The 19,220-nt window shown below is 42.5% G+C and overlaps 1 protein-coding gene across 2 annotated transcripts in view; it reads left to right on the top strand.

The window, feature by feature from the left end:
- The window catches only part of ATP6V1H (ATPase H+ transporting V1 subunit H), a 323,801-nt gene that overhangs the window by 58,654 nt on the left and 245,927 nt on the right, over positions 1-19,220 (top strand). For both annotated transcript variants that reach the window (XM_029591272.1, XM_029591273.1), the window contains one exon: positions 14,653-14,742. In XM_029591272.1, the coding sequence (XP_029447132.1) occupies positions 14,653-14,742 (90 nt within the window). The remainder of the gene's footprint in view (positions 1-14,652; positions 14,743-19,220) is intronic.

The raw sequence follows: 19,220 nt of genomic DNA, 5'->3' as shown, positions 1-19,220 counted from the left end.
CTCCTTATGTCTAACTCTCCATACATTGTTGTCTCTCGGTTTCTGATCAACTATCCCAAGTCCAGCCTAGTTCCATCTCAAACCCTATCCTTCATAGGAGCCAACCTGGACACTGTACAGGCGAAAGCATTCCTCCCTCAGGATCGAGCTCGTACTCTCATGTCCCTAGCGCAATGCCTCCAGGATCGAGATTACACGACAGCTTGTCATTTCCTCATTTTGCTGGGTCACATGGCATCTTCTGTACATGTCACTTCAGTGGCACACCTCGCCATGAGAGTCATGCAATGGACTCTGAAGTCCCAGTTTCTTCAGGCTTATCATTCAATGTCCTGCATTGTCCACGTTACCAAGCAGCTCCGCCTGTCACTGGCCTAGTGGATGCGGCTCTTCAATCTTTAAGGCCTTCCCTTTCAAATTCCAGAACCTCAAATTAACCTGGCAATGGACACCTCCAACCTAGGTTGGGGTGCTCATGTTGACGGCCTCCAGACCCAGGGAACCTGGTCTCCAGAGGAAGCCAAACAGATAAATTTCCTGGAGCTTCGGGCGATCAGATATGCCCTCAGAGTCTTTCAGGATTGCCTCTCAAACAAGGCCATCCTGATTCAGACCGACAATCAAATGGCGATGTGGTACATCAACAAGCAAGGGGGAACTGGCTCCTACCTTCTGTGTCAGGAAGCTGCACAGATATGGGCGTGGGCTCTTTTCCACTCGATGTACCTCAGAGCGACCTACTTGGCAGGCGTGGACAATGTTTTAGCGGACGAGTTGAGTCGAACCTTCATCCGCACAAATGGTCTCTCAACCTCAAGGTAGCGGACTCAATCTTCCAACGTTGGGGGTATCCACAAATAGACCTCTTTGCGTCCATCCTCAACCGCACAGTAGAGAACTTCTGCTCCCGCACTCGCAGCCGCCACTCACAAGCCGAGAAACGCTTTCGCCCTCTCGTGGTCCAGCGGTCTCCACTTCCACTCATATCGAAGACTCTCATGAAGTTATTTATTTAAATTTATTTATTTAAAATCTTTTCTATACCGTCGCTAAGTTATATACCATCGCAACGGTTTATATGTAGGCACATAAATTAATGCAGGTGAATGCGTACTATAGTACATTCTAACAAGTGCCACAAAAGGTACAGTTACAATATATCATTAAAGACAAGCAATTGTTTAGTGAAGTAGGTCATGACCAGGTATAACTGTAAGGTACTGTTCATGGGTAAAATTCATATTCATAGTGTTTACAATTGTGTTTATTGTGATCTAGAGTTCATAGACTATTATAATGCACATTCTTAGAATAGTGCTGTGCGCTGGTGCTCTTCTGCCTATTCCTGTATATTTTCTATTCTCCAGTCGCTTGTTTAAAAAGCCATGTTTTTAAACTTTTCTTAAAGGTTTTGAGATCTTTGTAATCTGATTTCTAGAGGCATTGTGTTCCAAAGTGTGGGGCCTGCTAAAGATAAGGCTCTTTCACTCACTTGGGTTAGTCTCACTGTCTTAATTGAAGGATTGGTTAAGAGTGCTTTATTTGCTGATTGAAGGTGTGGGACGTGTACTCATAATGCTGTGTTTAGCCAGTCCGATTTTTCATCATGTATTAGTTTATGTATGGTACATAGGGCTTTGTATTTAATTCTGTGTTCAATAGCTAGCCAATGTAATTCCGCCAGGATTTCAGTTATATGGTCCCTCCTCCTTTTTCCGATTTAGTATTCTAGCTGCTGTGTTTTGAAGTATTTGAAGTGGCCTTAATATTGTATTCGGGAATCCTAGTAAAAGCGCATTACAGTTACGAAGGGACAAGGGCTTCATGATTCTGTTAGCCCCTCACTGGCCATGCCAAGTCTGGTTCCCAATCCTCCGGGATCTATCAGTTCGCCAGCGCATCCCTCTAGGAGAGAATCTGCTTCTGATAACTCAGAGCGACGGGTGCCTTTGCTACCCCCAACCTCCAGGCCCTGTCCCTGACAGCCTGGATGTTGAAAGGTTTAATACTCCAACCCCTTAACCTTTCGGAGTTGGTATCCTGAGTCCTGGTAGCTTCACGAAAGCCTTTCATGAGATGCTCTTATCGTTCTAAGTGGAAAAGATTTACGGTCTGGTGCACGTCCATGTCCATGGACCCTTCACTTGTTCCACTGAGAAGTTTCTGGACTATCTCTGGCATCTGTCAGTCAGGCCTGAAAACTTCCTCTATAAGAGTACATGTCAGTGCGGTAGCCGCTTTCCACAACAGAGTAGGAGATGACTCTATTTCGACAAAGCCCTTAGTCACACGCTTCATGAGAGGTCTGCTCCACCTGAAACCTTCATTGCACCCTCTGGCCCCTTCTTGGGACCTTAATGTGGTCTTAGGACAGCTCATGAAACCTCCATTTGAGCCGCTCTACTCCTGCGATCTCCGCTATCTCACCTGGAAAGTAATTTTTCTTCTCACTATAACATCCACTCGCAGAGTTAGTGAGTTACAGACATTAGTCACTTACCTGCCTTACACTAAAATTCTACATGACAGAGTGGTCCTCCGTACACACCCTAAGTTTTTACCAAAGGTAGTGTTGGAATTTCATCTTCATCAATCCATCATCTTACTTAATTTCTTTCACAGGCCCCATTCAAACCCAGGAGAAAAGGCTCTACATTCCCTGGACTGCAAACGAGCCCTAGCCTTTTATCTGGAGCGCACATCAGCCCACAGGAAGTCCACTCAATTATTTGTTTCTTTCGATAACATCAAATTGGGAAATCCAGTGGGAAACAGACCCTTTCCTCCTGGTTGGCGGACTGTATCTCCTTTTGCTACCAGCAAGCAGGCATTCCGCTACAAGACTTTGTGAAAGCACACTCTGTTAGGGCCATGGCAACCTCAGTGGCACACCTTCGTTCGGTGCCACTTATGTGACTTGGAGCTCTCTCCATACCTTCGCAGCCCATTATTGCTTGGATAAGGCTGGCTGGCAAGATTCCATTTTTGGCCAGTCTATCCTACGAACCTTATTCTCAGCTTAACTATCCAACATCCTACCAGTGACCCGTTCAGGGTTTTCAGGATGCCCTCCTACCCAAATCCACCCCTGTTGTGGCTGTTGCACGTCTTTGGGTGCATTTGGTGTATTGCAAGCTGAGGATGCCTGAGCTACTCACCCATATGTGAGGACTACCATCCTGCTTGTCCTGTGAGAAAGCAGAGTTGCTTACCTGTAACAGGTGTTCTCACAGGACAGCAGGATGTTAGTCCTTACAAAACCCTCACACCAACCCACGGAGTTGGGTTCGCTTGTGATTTGTTGTTTTATTTTTCGCACATTCTTCTTGCTATACACGAGACTGAAGGGGGACCCCTGCTGGATGCAGGGTTATTGCCATGCTGGGCATGCCCAGTAGGTGCCAGTCAAAGTTCAAGAAACTTTGACAAAAGTGTTCCGTGATTGGGCTCCATCCTGATGATGTCACCCATATGTGAGAACTAACATCCTGCTTGTCCTGTGAGAACACCTGTTACAGGTAAGCAACTCTACTTTACAGGATTAGACTATGTTAACTTACATTCGGGCCGATACAGTAAAGTCTGCGGGAGAGCGGACGAACGCCTGCTCTCCCGGCGCACGCACCAGCCCTTCGCCGGTGCGTGCGATTCTGTATTTAAATTAGGTGACGCGGTAAAAACGGGGAAAAGGAGGCGCTAGGGACACTAGCGCATCCCTAGCGCCTCCTTTTTGACAGGAGCGGCGGCTGTCAGCGGGTTTGACAGCCGACGCTCAATTTTGCCTGCGTCTGTTCTCGAGCCCGCTGACAGCCATGGGCTCGGAAACCGGACGCCGGCAAAATTGAGCTTCCGGTTTTCGGCCCGACAGCCACGGGCCGAATTCAAATTTTTTTTTTTTTTTACTTTTTTTACTTTTTGGGACCTCTGACTTAATATCGCTATGATATTAAGTCGGAGGGTGCACAGAAAAGCAGTTTTTACTGTACTGTATCGGCCTGTTAGGCTTTTTTTTTTTTTTTATGTACTGGCATCTTTAAATAACTTACTTTGTCCCAGAGGTGTGTGGATGTGAGGGTTTTTCAGATTTTTTAATGATGGCCATGTTTTTCAAAAATGTACCTTTCTTTCATGTCATAACTTGGTCACCATTGAGAAAATGCATCACAGGCTTTTGTAAATTGCTCATGTTAATTAAATGTATGCTCATCTTTTTCTTTTATTTCTTTTACAACTCTTTTTTTTTTTTAATTCTTTCTTTTCAAATTTGGAAATTTTTCCCAAGGGAATAAATCTTGTACAGAAAATTTGATGTTTTACAAGAAATATAACAAAGTAAATATAATATATCCATATTCCAGAACATATAGATATTCCAAACATCTAAATTATAAGAAATTTGGGGAGGCGGAGATAAGAGCATTAAGAAATAATAACATAATATCAGAAGAAAAAATGGGTACGTCAAGTAGTGCTACAATAAATTTCTTATGCCGAACCTGTAATGGATGTTTCTTGGGAGCATGCCCTTAAGAAAGCTCTAAGCTGCTCAGGCTCCTGGAATACATAATTGACATTTAAATATCTCACACAGCACTTACACGGATATTTTAACGTAAATCTAGCTCCAAGTTGTTGTACATCAGGACGCATCATAAGAAAATGTTTTCGACATATTACATCAGGAAAAATCCAAAGTGGAAAACCATAAAAAAGAGTTTGTCTGTTTCTAAAGAAAAGTCTCATTATATGATTGTGTTCCTACAAGAAGGCAAATTAAACAAGTAAAGATTTTCTCAAGTTAATCTCTGTATCCAGAGATATTTCCAGCAAATTTGTTATATCCAATGTTGATATGTCTTCCCGCAGAATCTTGCTCTTCTTCCTGGTTTTGCTGTTGTAGGTAATATATTTTAGCAATTTACCGGCATGGCTGTATCTGGTATTTTTAATATTTGTTTCATGTAGGTTTTGAAAAGATCTAAAGGTGAACTCCTTAATACCGGAAAATTTAGGATTCTAAGATTATGCACCCTAAGAGCATTTTCAACCCTTCTAATCTTTTATTAGTAATTTTTTCAGACAAAATCAATTTTTGTTGAACAGTTTCAGATGTAGTAAGCCTCTTATCTAATTCTTCTACTTTTTTACTGAATGTTGAGATTAAATTATTATTTAATACAGATTGATTTCTTGTATCCAGTGTAACTTGAGATAAGGTTTTAATTGAATTTTCTATCGATTTCAAGACTGTCCATATCCCTTCTGGTTTAAATGTTGGTAAGCCCACTGTTAGAGCTCTTAAATGGCTCTCTCCCGCTTTCTTACTAGTGCTCACGCTCAACCCAGTACCTTGCAAAGATGACAATTCTGCCACACGCTGTTCTTCCGAAGAGAGATCTTGAATTAGTCCCTCCATGACTCTTCCTGGTCTCAGTCCTCCTGCTTCTTGCAGCCCGCGGATCTCTCTCTGGCTCTCATCCCGAACGGCAGTGCTACTTTCACCCTGAACCACCACCAGGGAAGTTCTCACTGCCTCTGCGTCGAGGGATGGTACACCGATGTTTCCTGGGTGAGCGGGCCTGTTTGGCTCTCCGGGGCTTAGCGTGATGTCATGGGTCAAAGGGAACAAAGTGTGCTCCACCATCGCTCCCCCAGCGACCAGGTTCTCCGGTGACGAAGTTGTAGCACCTGCGAAGAACCCTTCGATATGAGGCTGTCTGAGGTCGCTAGAGGGTGAGTTGCCATTCACTCCTCTTAGTCTTCCCTTCCTTTTAGCATGGGGCATTTTAAGAAACCAAGAAGCATAAGTAAAGAACCTCTCCTCGGGCGTTCAAAGGCAGAACTACTCGGCGGCCATCTTGCCTGTCACAAATTTTTTTTTTTTTTTTTATTGAGCCAAGTTGTATGCACACAATCTAATCAGATGCACAGTCACACTACATCTGAAGTTGCCAGAGAGTGGAGATGGATAAGAGCATAAGAAAAGCCATGTTGGGTCAGACCATGATCTATCGAGCCCAGAATCCTGTCTCTGACGATGGCCTGTCCAGGTCAAAAGTACCTGGCAGATCCGAAAAAGTAGCTCTAATTCCTGTTACTCACTACTGAGAATAGTAATGGCTTTCTGTAGTTTCCCTGGCTAGTAATGTTTTATGAACTTTTCCTCTGGGAATTCATTCAAACCTCTTTTAAACCCTCATCTACCTGCTGTTGTAATTCTACACTGGCTGTATCTTTTCTGCATGTATATTTCTACACCTATTGTAAATTCACATTGTATTGTAACGCTCTTTGAACTCTCTCTGTTAGAAAAGCATGATATAAAAAAACGCTGAAAATAATGCTATGCTAGTTGTCTTGACCATCGCCAGCTCCTGACTCCATGCTTTCCACCTTGCTGCACTGTATGCTGGGAATAAAGTTCCCTAGTTGGTGCATCATGCTCCCTCTCTGGTCTTTTTCAAATCCAGTCTAAAGGCCCACCTGTTTAAGGCTGCTTTTAAATCCTAAACCCTGTTTCTCCTGCCACAACCTTATTGGCTTTCATAATTTTCTTAATAAATGAAATTCCCAAAATTCTCTCTTGTTCTGTATGTTTATCTTGATTAGATTTTAAGCTGTAGGAAACAGGGATTGTCTCTTATGTGTATTTGTGCAGCACTGAGAACATTGAATAACTCTTTATACATGATAAATAGTAATAGTAGATTCCACAGCTTGATTACGTGTTGAGTAAAAAAGTACTTTCTTCAATTTGTTTTAAATTTGCTGTTTTCATGAGTAAACATGTCAACAGCAAATTTAAAACCGACTTTACAAGAAGAAACCAGGGAATGTTGGATAGGAAGAAGTTAAGGAGAAAACAAAAAAAAAAGGAACAAATAAATAACAAAGACATGGATAAATAGATCAATATATTTATTGTGAATATTGCTGTCTTTGAATATCCACTGTAAGGAGAGGACCAAACCTGTTGTAGTCGACAGGCCCCCACAACAGGTTTGGTCCTCTCCTTAACCTGGTTTGTAGACCAAATATATCCAACTATATCATGAATGTGTATTGTCTGGCTTTCAGGACCTCCACATGTTTGGGGAAGGGTTGGTCCAAAGAATGAGCTGAGAATCATGTCTACATCTTTCTTTTTATAATTCACACACCATTGTAGTATAGAATTTTGGAAACAATATTCAGGTCTGCATTCAGTAAAGAAATAAAGTGATAAAAAACAAAGTCTCTGGTTTTCCTTCTTTATTAATTAGTGTTATAACCCCATCAGACATTGTTTTGGATAATTTTTCAGTCCTTAACACATCACAAGATATTGTTAAAAAAAAAGGTGCCAGAGAGTAGACAATTGATAACATTTTACTGTGGATTGATATGGGTCACAGGCCTTACCTTAGTACACAAATTTAAGTATTCCAACTACTTCCCCCAACTTTAATACAAAACTGGACCCTTCTTTCTCCAAGTTGATGATATCTGTCTCTAGATGTCACTTTCTTATATCTGTGGAACCCTCCCGGAGGAGGAGGCCACCTTCCCAACCCCGGAGAGCATTGGTCACTCACACAGGGTGGGGAAATCTGGGTTATGTGGGACAGAGACAAGAATACTCCTGTAGGGTCATTGAGAGAGTTTCACCATTCAACATACTGCTTATAGTCCGCAAAAATAAACCAGTTCACTTGCAGATTTATATTCAAAAACAAGAGAGAAGTTTACTGAAAAAATAGGCAATGTTCCAGCGGATGCAAGAAAATTTGATAAACAAGCTCACAATGCCAAAAATCAAGAGGCAGAAAATTCAAAAACAGCTTACAGTTAATTCAGAGAGGGCTAAATCTTATATTCACTGGTGCAGATACAGCTCTTATGCTGCTTAAGTCTTCTTACATCACTGAACCACATACTTCCTTTCCAAAAGCCATCCATTGCTTAGCCCCCCGGAAAAAAACCCAAACTAGAGTTCTTGCAGTTTCTCAAAGCATTCATGGACTAGCAGGCTGGTCCAAGATGAAATCCCCCCATTTGTTCCTGCTGGTTAGAAACTCTTGAGCCAACCTGCTCCCCCCTGCAGAAAAGTTCTTCGTCTTTCACAACTCAGCACTGGAAATCTAGGCTAGGCCACAGTTCTCTGCTACCCTACCTGGCTTCCAGAAACAAACACATACCACAGGATTCCTGCCAACCTCCATAAAATCTCTTCCCCGCCAACAGTGCCTCATGATGGCACCTCATATACGATCTGCAAACCCATCTCCTTAAAGTAAGGGCCCTTCCTCTTACTCTTGCCTTTAGCTTACACTTCCTTGGACTTCCCATTACTGGAATGTTCTCAAAGTATAGGACAATATAGAGATACCTAAGAGGTGTCACATCTGGATGCTTCTGAAATGAAAGTTATTCCTTCAACCATTTTATCTGTGCCTATATCATTCTAAGTTCCATAACACCCTTCATATTCTCAAATATAGATTCCATTGGGATTATATACCCTTCACCACCACTGGATCATCCAGAATTGCAGTTGAGTTCAGTCCTTTCTCTCCAGCTCATTTCATCCTAGACTGGGATGTATACATATTGAAACCATTGACAGTGTTTTAATCTCTGCTGCCTGCTAGCACACCCCCCTTAGCCGCTTCAAAAAGATTGTTTTATGATGATCTGTATGAGTCTATGTCAGGGGTGGCCAGCTCTGGTCCGCAAGAGCCACGAAAAGGCCAGGTTTTCAGGAGAAGAGACGGCTGAGGGGGGGATATGATAAGAGGTCTTTAAGATCATGAGAGGTCTTGAACGAGTAGATGTGACTCGGTTATTACACTTTCGAATAATAGAAGGACTAGGGGCATTCCATGAAGTTAGCAAGTAGCACATTTAAGAGTAATCAGAGAAAATTATTTTTCACTCAATGCACAATAAAGCTCTGGAATTTGTTGCCAGAGGATGTGGTTAATGCAGTTAGTGGAGCTGGGTTCAAAAAAGGTTTGGATACGTTCTTGGAGGAGAAGTCCATTAACAGCTATTAATCAAGTTTACTTAGGGAATAACCACTGCTATTAATTGCATCAGTAGCATGGGATCTTCTTAGTGTTTGGGTAATTGCCAGGTTCTTGTGGCCTGGTTTGGCCTCTGTTGGAAACAGGTTGCTGGGCTTGATGGACCCTTGGTCTGACCCAGCATGGCAATTTCTTATGCATTACATACAATAGAACAAACCAAAAAACAATTTACACTTCTCAAGAGGTTAATCCACAAAAATTGTCAAAATGTTAACCCTTCATCCCTGCTATATATACAAAAAAGGGGGAAGAGGTGGTGCATTGATTATAAAGATTATACTATTTGGCAACCGGAATGGTCCTTTAATAACAGTTATATAAAACCACCACCATTCTCTCTAAAAGTTTTTTTTACAAAAAGTCTTTTTAAAGCAGATTTTGGTCCACTACAATAATAACAATCAGGGATGAGGGTTAACATTTTTACATACAATGGAGGCAGGGCATGCAAATCTATCTCGCACACATTCACATTCATTGTGGATATCCCGAAAAACTAGCCTGTTTGTGGCTCTCAAGGACTGAGATTGGACCCCCCTACTCTGTTTTTAAATTACTTTTATGAATGTAATGCTGTGAACCGCTACAAACGTTTTTGGAGGGTGTGGTAAAGAAATAATTTTAAATAAATAAAATAAGTAGGAGTATAACTGTTACATAATGAGACTTCCATTCATTTCAGCTTCCTTGTAAAAATAGAAATCTTCTCTCTTAGTCTGCCATCATTTTATTCTAAGTGAAAACAGAATGACCCCAGCCCGCTATTTCCTGCCTCCCCAAGATGCAGAATACATTTCCCCAAGCCAGACTCCTTTCAGCCTACAACTTTCCCACCCTGTTAAGTGACTTTTTTTCACAAAGACAATAAATATGATCTCAAACTCATCAGCATGCAGTACATTCTGGAGTTATTCGAGTTTGTGATCAAAATCTCCCTCCAAAGAGCAAGGGAACTAGCCTGAGCAATCCTTACTTGCATTATCCGTGTTTTATTCCTATGGCTGCAATAAGCGCTGCTCCCCAGTTTCCATGCATCTGTTCTAATCACTTACAAGAACTGCTACTTCACATTTCTATAGCGCTTCTAAACATATGCAGTGCGAAAGCCCGATAATCTCATAACATTCACCCCTTTCTTTAGTCATTCAACCCCGTTACCAAAAATATATGCACCAAAGATTACACTGCATTCTCTCAAGCTCGACCCCCCACATAGAGTTGTGTTGTCATAAACCCAATCTTCTCCCAAGATACTCCATTCCTTATCCTCCCTCCCCTCAAACATCTTATAAACATACACACCAAAAGATAAAAACATGTCCTCCTCAGAATGAATTAGACCAGGGGTGAGCAAACTGGCAGGCCCAATCAGGGAAGAAAAAAATGGCTTCACTGTTGAGTCTTAGTACCATGGAGGCACTGCAAGCTCAGGAAGGGAGGGAGGGAGCTGCCAGACGTAGTGATATTATTGTAAGCATGTCATGGCTTATCTATATATCTCTTTCGGTGGGCCAAGGAGAGGAGCTGCTTCTGCTATGGTGAGCCTGGGGAAGGGGGGTGGCCATTTTCTCTGCAGCAGAACTGGTGTTTCATAAGCCTGGAAGATCTGCCACTCTCTGGCCTCAGCCCAGGAGGAGATCCTTCTAATGCTGGGTCCCTATCCAGGTAGAGAGATCACAGCTGTTGTCCGCCAGGTGGGGGAAGTAAGGTAGGGGAATGGGCAAAAAGGCCAGAAAGAATGAGGAGGTGGAGGGGAGAATAAAGGCAAAAGAATAACAATAATAAAAAAAAGTTAAAATAAGCAAATAAAAATAAGAGAAAATAATAAAGGTGAGCAAATTAAGAAAAACTACAAAAATTGAAAAAGTAGTGAAAACAGTAGAAAAAAAAATAGAAAGCTGGACTGGACCTAAGTTTTTTTTTTTTTTTTTTTTTGTTTTTTTTTTTTTTAACTTTTTCCAGCCCTTACTGTTGTGTGTGGCTTGGGTGTCTCTCTCTTTTTTGTGTTTGTCTGGTATGCTTTGGTCTGTGCTGTGGTCTTGTCAGTGTTTCTCAGCCTTTTCCTGGAAGCATATCTAATCGGTCAGGTTTTCAGGATACACATAATGAATATACATGAGATAGATTTGCATATATTGGAGACAGAGGGTTTGCAAATCTTTCTCATGCATAATCATTGTGGAAATCCTGAAAACCCAACTGGCTAGGTATGCCTCCAGGAAAGGGTTGGGGGAACAGTGGTGTATGTCTCTGTGTCTGTCTGACTGGATACAGTGTGCCTATACCTCTCTGTGTCTGTCTGTCTTCTGTCTGGGGGTGGCGTGTCTGTGTTTTTCTATGTAGGTGTGGAATGTCTGTGTGTCTGTGCCTGTCTGGGTGTTGGGTTTCTGTCTCTTTGTGGGGTGTCTGACTCTTTGTATCTATCTGGTTATGGGTGTCTCTGTGTCTAGGTAGGCCTGGATGTTTGTTTTGCTCTGTTGCTCTGGGTGTGGGATGTCTGTGTCTCTCTGGGTACATGGTGTATCTTTTTTCCTCTGTGTCTGTCTAGGTATGGGGTGTCTGCCTTTCTGTGCCTATGTGTATGTGTGACTTGCTCATTTTAGCAGCTTGAAGAGAAATAAAATGAATACATTGAGCTACTGGTTGGCAGTGTGGCTGCCTGGTGAATACCCTTCATGTATGTATGTGTGTGTATATATGTATACACACACATAGTAACCATCCTGGGGGAGTCCCAATCAATTGCATGGATGGAATGAGGGCCACAGGTCAAATCGTCTGCTCACCCTTGAATTAGAGAAATCACCTCCATTGACAAAGAACTCAGGCAGAACTGATTTTCCTCCAACAATCTTAATTGCATGTTACTTATAGAACAGTTGCTCTCATCCAGTAATTCAGCAGTCTTACGGATCCACTTCTGATTTAACATACTCATTATAATTCAGCACATGTCTTCCTTAACTAAAGCATCTTGGTCCAATATATGCTATGGACATTGAGTAAAAACAACTGTTGACAAAAGTTAACAAAAGGTCAAAGGGTCTCTGAGGAATCTCCCAGTTGATAAAGTCCAAATAGTCCTGCTTCTGTTTTTTCCATACTTTACTGTTAACCACTCCTCCCTCAGGAAGTGCTCTCGCCAATCCTGCCTACGCCTGACAAAGGCAATGCTAACACACAAACACTCAGCAACTCCGTTCCCAAGGGAAAGTGCCCTTCCTAAGCAAATCATGCTGATCCTTATCAGACAGACGACAATATACAGCAGGGCTTCCCATGCATATCATGGCGACTTGGTAGATGCAAATTTATCTCATGCATATTTACTGTGGATATTCTGAAAGCCCGACTGGCTGTGGGATCCCCAGGACAGGATTGGGAAGCCCTGATATACAGTCTTCTGCTATGCCATTGTTCAGACATACAGCCCTGTCTCCTTATGACGTCTTCCTCTACGGCAGCACAAGGAAGTCACCATCTTCCAGCACCACTGCACAATGAACTCTGTCTTGTTTATAGATGTTTCCGGGCTGGTTTGATACCATGGCTTGACTGTTCAATGCTTCAGGGGTTCATCCCGGTTCTTTTTCATAGGGTTATGATTAGTTCTGTGGCAGTGCCTTCTCTGCCATGCTCTACTCACTCAATAAGTGAATCCACTTTTGGATTTGTAACAGTTGAAAATGAGCTCCTCCTCCTTCAGTTTGTCCAGGTACAGCAGTTGAAGTTTAAGGCCTAAGGCTGCTAATTTTCTCTTAGCCTGTTCAAATCCATCCCGTTTCCATTGTGTTTCTACACTAAAATATGGAAAGAAATAAAAAAAATTGTTTATAAAAAGATAAAACCTTCTCTCCCATGCTGTTTTTAGCGCAGTCTCTTTGCCAGCAAATTTATACAATTTAACCATAATTACTTGAGAGATATTCCTTCCTTGTTCCGCAAATTAAATGAAGTGGATGCCTTTAGTGCAGGAACCATATCTGTGCCATTCAAAAAGTCCTTCAAGACAGACTGCATTTAAGGCCCCCACAACCTCTGTCCCCCTGCTTAGGTTCCCCTTAGAATTCAGATGATAGATTTCTGGGATCTGTCTTCTTGATTCAATCTTGTTTGTAAGCTGTAAAACCTGCTGATTGAAGCTTACCACTTCTGCTTGCAGAATCTCTTCCTGATTCTTTTGAATATTAATTTGATTCTCGCCCTTTCCAAGCTGTAGCTGCATCTGGGCAGTTTTTCCATACATGTCCAGTATCGACACCATCATTTTTAAAATTGTGGTTCTGTTTGCACATGTGAGGATTTCTGCTCTTTTCATATCTCCATATCTACCTTGCGCTGCTCCTCATCCTGTGTTGTGGGCGACTTAGCATGAGGCTCCCCAGCTTCCTTGTAGTAATCTTTAATGCAACTGATTTTCTCTGTTTGGAGTCAGTGGTTTTCCACCCGTTTGCTCGACATTTGAAGAGATTGTGCGACATTGCTTCTGTTTTAGACGAAACTATAGAAATAGATTAGTTGAGCTCCATTTTGGGGGTTTTGAAACACAGCAGTGTCAGATTATGAAAAATATCTATTTTTTTAGGTTAATGGATAAGAAATGTATGACCATAAATTGGTTAAAACAGGAGTCGCTCATCATGACTTTCTGGAGGGAGAAAATGGAGATGTCAACTGTATAGAAAATCTTAGCTGTTCTGTCAGAAATTGGGCATGTATTTAGAATTTTTAATCTGTATAAAACCGAAGTCAGGAATAAGGCAGTTTAGGCAGATGATTACTTTACCAGTATGTTATCATTCGTGTTCAGGATTTGTGTATTTAGTGCATTTTTTAATTAAAAAAAAATTTGCTTATGTATTTGCTTTATCTCCCTGCCTCTTTTACTTTATTTCCTCAACCATTTAATCTACTGCAATCAAATTTTCAGGTTTGGTATATCCATATAAAACCTAGAAACCAAAATTTACATTGTCCCATAAACCAATGAATGTAGCCAGAAAAAGGGGTAAAAAACACATGGCTCTGTCTGTGTACATATAGTTACTGAATCTATAGCAAGCAAATATTTAGAATATTGATAAATTATCAAGTTTGAATGAATTACTAATAAGTACATATATTTATGTTAAAGATGGTAACAAAAAAAAAAAAACGGTTTCCCATTAACTGATAGATCTAGCCCAAAAAACTGAAAAAAGTGCTGGTAGGAATTGCAAATCCAGCCTATTTATTATGGACCTCTTTTTATGGTCTGCTTTAATTCCATGAGTGTAACAAGCAGGGACATTTTCTGTACTGTACAAAGTGTTGTGGAGTTTCCAAAGCTTTGGTGGCAATATCAGCTGTTAAATAATTGGCTATAAATAAAAAGTGAGAAAGGAAAAAGGAGCCGAGGAATGGCAGGATACACTGGCAATGAAGAAGGGACGGGAGAAGAGGTTTAGAACATGGGGGTGGCGGAGGAGAGATGCTTGAGTTTGCTGATGGAGAGAAACTGTGAGAGACAAGGCAGAGAGGGGAGGTGGAGGATTGTCCTTGAACGAGCTTTATGTTCAGGCTATTTTCATTTAATGTTTTTCAGTGTGCAAAAACATTCATAAATTTGATGACGCACATCTCCAAGGAACAAACGGTGCAGTACATTCTCACACTGGTGGATGACACGCTGCAGGTAGGCAGGAAAATGTTTCCTTTGTTGTGCCTGTGTTTGCTGCTTTGTAGTGAAACCATTTTTGAGCATTCTTTACAAGAAGTACTAGAAAACTTAACATGCTTGACCAGGTCTGGGTGTGGTTTTTTTTTTTTATCTGCACATGCACAGAAAGTTTTGAGAGTATTGGGAAAGTAATGTGTGGGTTTTGGTTTTTTTTTTTCCCTTTTATGTCTGTCAAGTTAAGACTTCAAAGGGGGTTTGAATCAGGGCCAGTTCAGGAAATGAGTCCTATCTATGAGACCAGGTAGTATCCAGGAGCAAGTCAGAGCAGAAGAAAAGACCATGTCAGATACCTCTCATGACTACACCCCTGGGTATTGTGATTGGCTGGGGCTCAGTTAAAAGGAGATGCTGAGAATCGAGAAGTTGTTCCCTAGCAATATGAAGGCTAACCAGCTTCTGTCAAGCTTCACTGCTCCAGACTTTGTTACCTGTTCGCTGCAAGTTCCTGCTTCCCGTTACCTGTTTCACTGCAGGTATTTGCCCTGGGCCAATTCTGCCTATGAGCTGCAGGATACTGATACCCGCTGCTCATTATCGGCTATCCATCAGTCCATGCAGCAGATATCCAGTATCTGAACTGGTTTAACTGCTCAGCTCCATAAGTACTTAGAGGACAATAACCGGGCACTGCCCAGATGACAAAATGGACAGAGAACAGCAGGAAAAGCTGGTGGTTTATTAGTGGGCTTGTGGGGTTCCCCAGACCCCACCAGCCAAAGAAATGCAGGAGGTGTCTGTAGCTGAAGAAAGACACTACCCAGACTTCCAGTGTGGCAATGAAGACTGAAGATGTTGTGCTACCTGGGCCAACCCACTTCCCATTGTGCCTGGTGTCTACCTGAAGGAGTCTGCGCCTTTGTCACCCATTGGGGCCAGTAGGACATGCTGCAGCAGGAATGGGAGTTGAGGAGTAGCAAGGTTTAGAGTGGAAGCAGAAAGAGTGGGCGGGAAGGACAAGGCGGTTAGATGGGCAGAGAAAAGAGAGAGAGGAAAACGGGGGAGAAAAAGAGGAGTGTGCGGAGAGAGTAGTTGAAGGGGGAGTGGTAGAGGAGAGAGAGATACATTGGAGTAGGAAGGCATGTGTAGGTGCCGGGGAAGAAATGTATCCCTACCAAATCCCCCCCCCCCCTCAATAAAATGAGTTGGGAGGGAGCCATGGAAGTACACGGTGATCGTATTTAGTCTCTGGTGAGTAAGAGCTGAAGGTAAAGAATGCCTTTGAAAATGTGTATTTCAGGGAGCTTTCTAGGCCCTTAAGGAACTTGCTGAAAACATGCAAAGATGTGATTGACTGGTACACAAAAAGCAATCCGTTTCTCTAGTACGGACTTGCAGCTTTGAGTAGAGTCAGTTAAAATGCACAAAAACCACAGCCAGCATATAAAAGGAAAAGTTTACTCTGTAAAGTACTTTGAGGGTAATTTTTAAAAGCCTGCATAGGGCTAAAGTCTGTAGATACTTTCTACTCGCAGTTGTTAGCCTGAATTTTCAAAGTGGACCAATGTGTTTTGAAAATTCACAGATGTCCCTGGTACGTGCACCAACATACATGCAGGAAGTTACACCTGCTTTTGAATAGGCCTTCCCTCCCCACATCATCCTACCATAGGTAAAAGTATGCACAAAATCAGGTTTTGCACAAATTTTTGTCTGCAGAACCGCAGGTTGATTTTCAGAGCTAGATTTACAGGCCTAAAATAGTTTTATGCATGGAAAGCACTTTGAAAATCAGCCTCGTTTTGTGTTGGAAAATTTTCAGAAAAACCTGAACCTTTTCATTGAAGCGCAGTCACAGAAGGAAAATGTATCTGTTGATAAAACTATTGACTCAGATCACTACAGAGTACCAAAAAGCAGTTCTTGCAGACTCATGCATCCCTGAATGTTAAAGGAATAAATTGTCTGTTCCTGCGGCATGCACTACAGAAAATGTATAAAGGGAAGAGCAAAACCAGAAGAACAAATTAGAAAAAGCTTGGAGACTGGAGGTAACTGGCTACTTATGGAAACTACTCTATGAGATTATGCAAACCAAAATTCCCTCTTCTTGAAGACACCCCGTCTATGAATCAAACATATAAAAATACAAAATAAGGGGTATAAATAAGCTTTTTAGCTATAAATGTCTGGTATTTGTGAAACAGGCATATACATTAATTGTAGTTATGCCTTGAAATACTTATACCGTTTTTAATTTTAAATTTAAAGATTCATTATTTGAGTGGAGATTCTTAGAAAGGTCCATTTAGGAGAAGTCTATGTATTGGTTGAGTCGGGGTATGCTTGCTTGAAGAGCCATGTTTTGACTCCTTTTTTGAATTTGTTGAGTGATGATGAACTAGATCTTCAGAGACATGCTCTACAGTTGCATTGTGGTCTACCTGGACGACATTCTGGTCTTTTTGCAAGATCTCCAGAGCCACCACCAGGATGTCACCAACGTCTTGCAATGTCCCTTATGGACAACCAGTTGTATGCCAGACTGGAGAAATGTTCTTTCAACCAGGAGTCTGTCCCGTTTCTAGGCTATGTGGTATCAAGTCAGGGCTTCCAAATGGATCCACAGAAGACCAAGAGTATAGGCGAGTGGCCTCAACCAACGGGCCTTAAGGCGCTCGGAAGATTTCTGGGGTTTACGAACTACTACAGGTCGTTCATCCATCATTATTCTACACTGACTGCCCCACTCACAGCCATGACTCGTAAGGGAGCTAACCCCTCTCAGTGGTTACCCGAGGCCATGACTGCTTTCCAGAATCTCAAGGAGGCGTTCCTACAAGAACCATGCTTATGTCATCCCGACCCCTGATGACCCTTCATTGTCGAGGTAGACGCTTCTGATGTCAGCGTTGGCTCAGTACTAGCCAGCATTCAGCCAATCACACCTTGCACCCGTGCTCCTTGTTTTCCCTATGCTTCTCCCCGGCTGAGCGTAATTATGGAATTGGGGACAAGGAATTGCTGGCAATTAAACTAGCCTTTGAGGAGTGGCGTTCCTGGCTTGAGGGGGCACAGCACGAGATGACAGTATATACTGACCACAAGAACCGCGAGTACCTGCACCATGCACAGCACCTCAATCACAGACAGGCCTGCTGGTCTCTCTTTTTTACTCGGTTCAATTTCCTACTACAATACCGACCAGCTAATAAGAACACTCGAGCGATGCTCTCTCTCATTCGTTCACCACAGAAAATGTTCTGGATGTTCCACGACTCATCATTGACCCAACTAAAGTTCTCCTTTCTATGACGCTCACAGTGCCCTCTGGAAAGAAGGTCATTCCCCGACCACTTTGAAGGAAAATCCCCCGGACAAGCTAGAACTCTTTCTACTCTCCAAAGATTCTGTTGGTGGCCAACCATGAAGAAAGATGCTCAAGCGTACGTGGAATCATGTCCCACTTGTGCTTGTCAGAAGCCGCCAGAGGGTCGTCCTTGGGGTCTCCTAAAGGCCCTTTCAGCACCCAGTGAGCTGTGGACCCATATAGCCACCAATTTCATTGTGGACCTCTCTCCTTCCAGTGGCAACCACACCATTTGAGTTAACATGGACTGATTTTCAAAGATGGCTCACTTTGTGGTGCTACCTGGTCTTCCCTCAGCCCCGGAGTTAGCGAAATTGTTCATTCGCCACATCTTTCACCTCCACGGACTCCCAAGACATATATTCTCAGATCGGGGTATATAATTTACTGCCAGGTTTTGGAGGTCCCTGTGTAAAAAATTTGATATTACTTTAGACCTCACATCGGCCTATCACCCACAGGCCAATGGTCAGACAGAGAGGATGAACCAAACCCTGAAGCAGTTTCTTCGGGCATATGTGAACTTTCGGCAGAATGACTGGTCCGACTTACTACCCTGGGCCAAGTTCGCTTTTAACTCACACCAGTCTGCATCTACCGGGTCATCACCCTTCCAAGTAGTTTATGGACGCCAGCCTCTGCCTCCTCTTCCACTACCTCTGTCTGTATCATCTCCAGTGGTGCAGGCGACTGCACAGGAGTTACATCAGCTCTGGGACCACACCAAAGAACTTCTACAGCAAACCGCTCAGAAGTCAAAGAAATTTTATGATGCTCATCATCGGGCAGCTCCACAGTTTAAATCTGGAGACAAGGTATGGCTCAGCACTTGATTTATTCGCTTGAAACTACCTTTAGCCCGCTTCGCTCCCTGATGCATCGGACCTTTTCCCGTTCTTCACCAGCTGGGACCAGTTAGTATAGGCTCTGCCTGCCCACATCGCTCAAGATTCATAATGCCTTTCACATCTCACTGTTAAAACCTCTCATCTTGTCCGCGTTCTCCAAGAAACCACCCAAGCCTCAACCACTGGTGTCTGAGGAGGACATTACTTACCAACTACAGGATATCTTAGACGTGAGGAAGTGCAGAAAGTGATGGGAATGCCTAATTTCTTGGGAAGGA

Source organism: Rhinatrema bivittatum, chromosome 2, assembly GCF_901001135.1.
Source record: "Rhinatrema bivittatum chromosome 2, aRhiBiv1.1, whole genome shotgun sequence".
Taxonomy (NCBI): domain Eukaryota; kingdom Metazoa; phylum Chordata; class Amphibia; order Gymnophiona; family Rhinatrematidae; genus Rhinatrema; species Rhinatrema bivittatum.
This window is presented reverse-complemented; position numbering and strand designations above follow the sequence as displayed.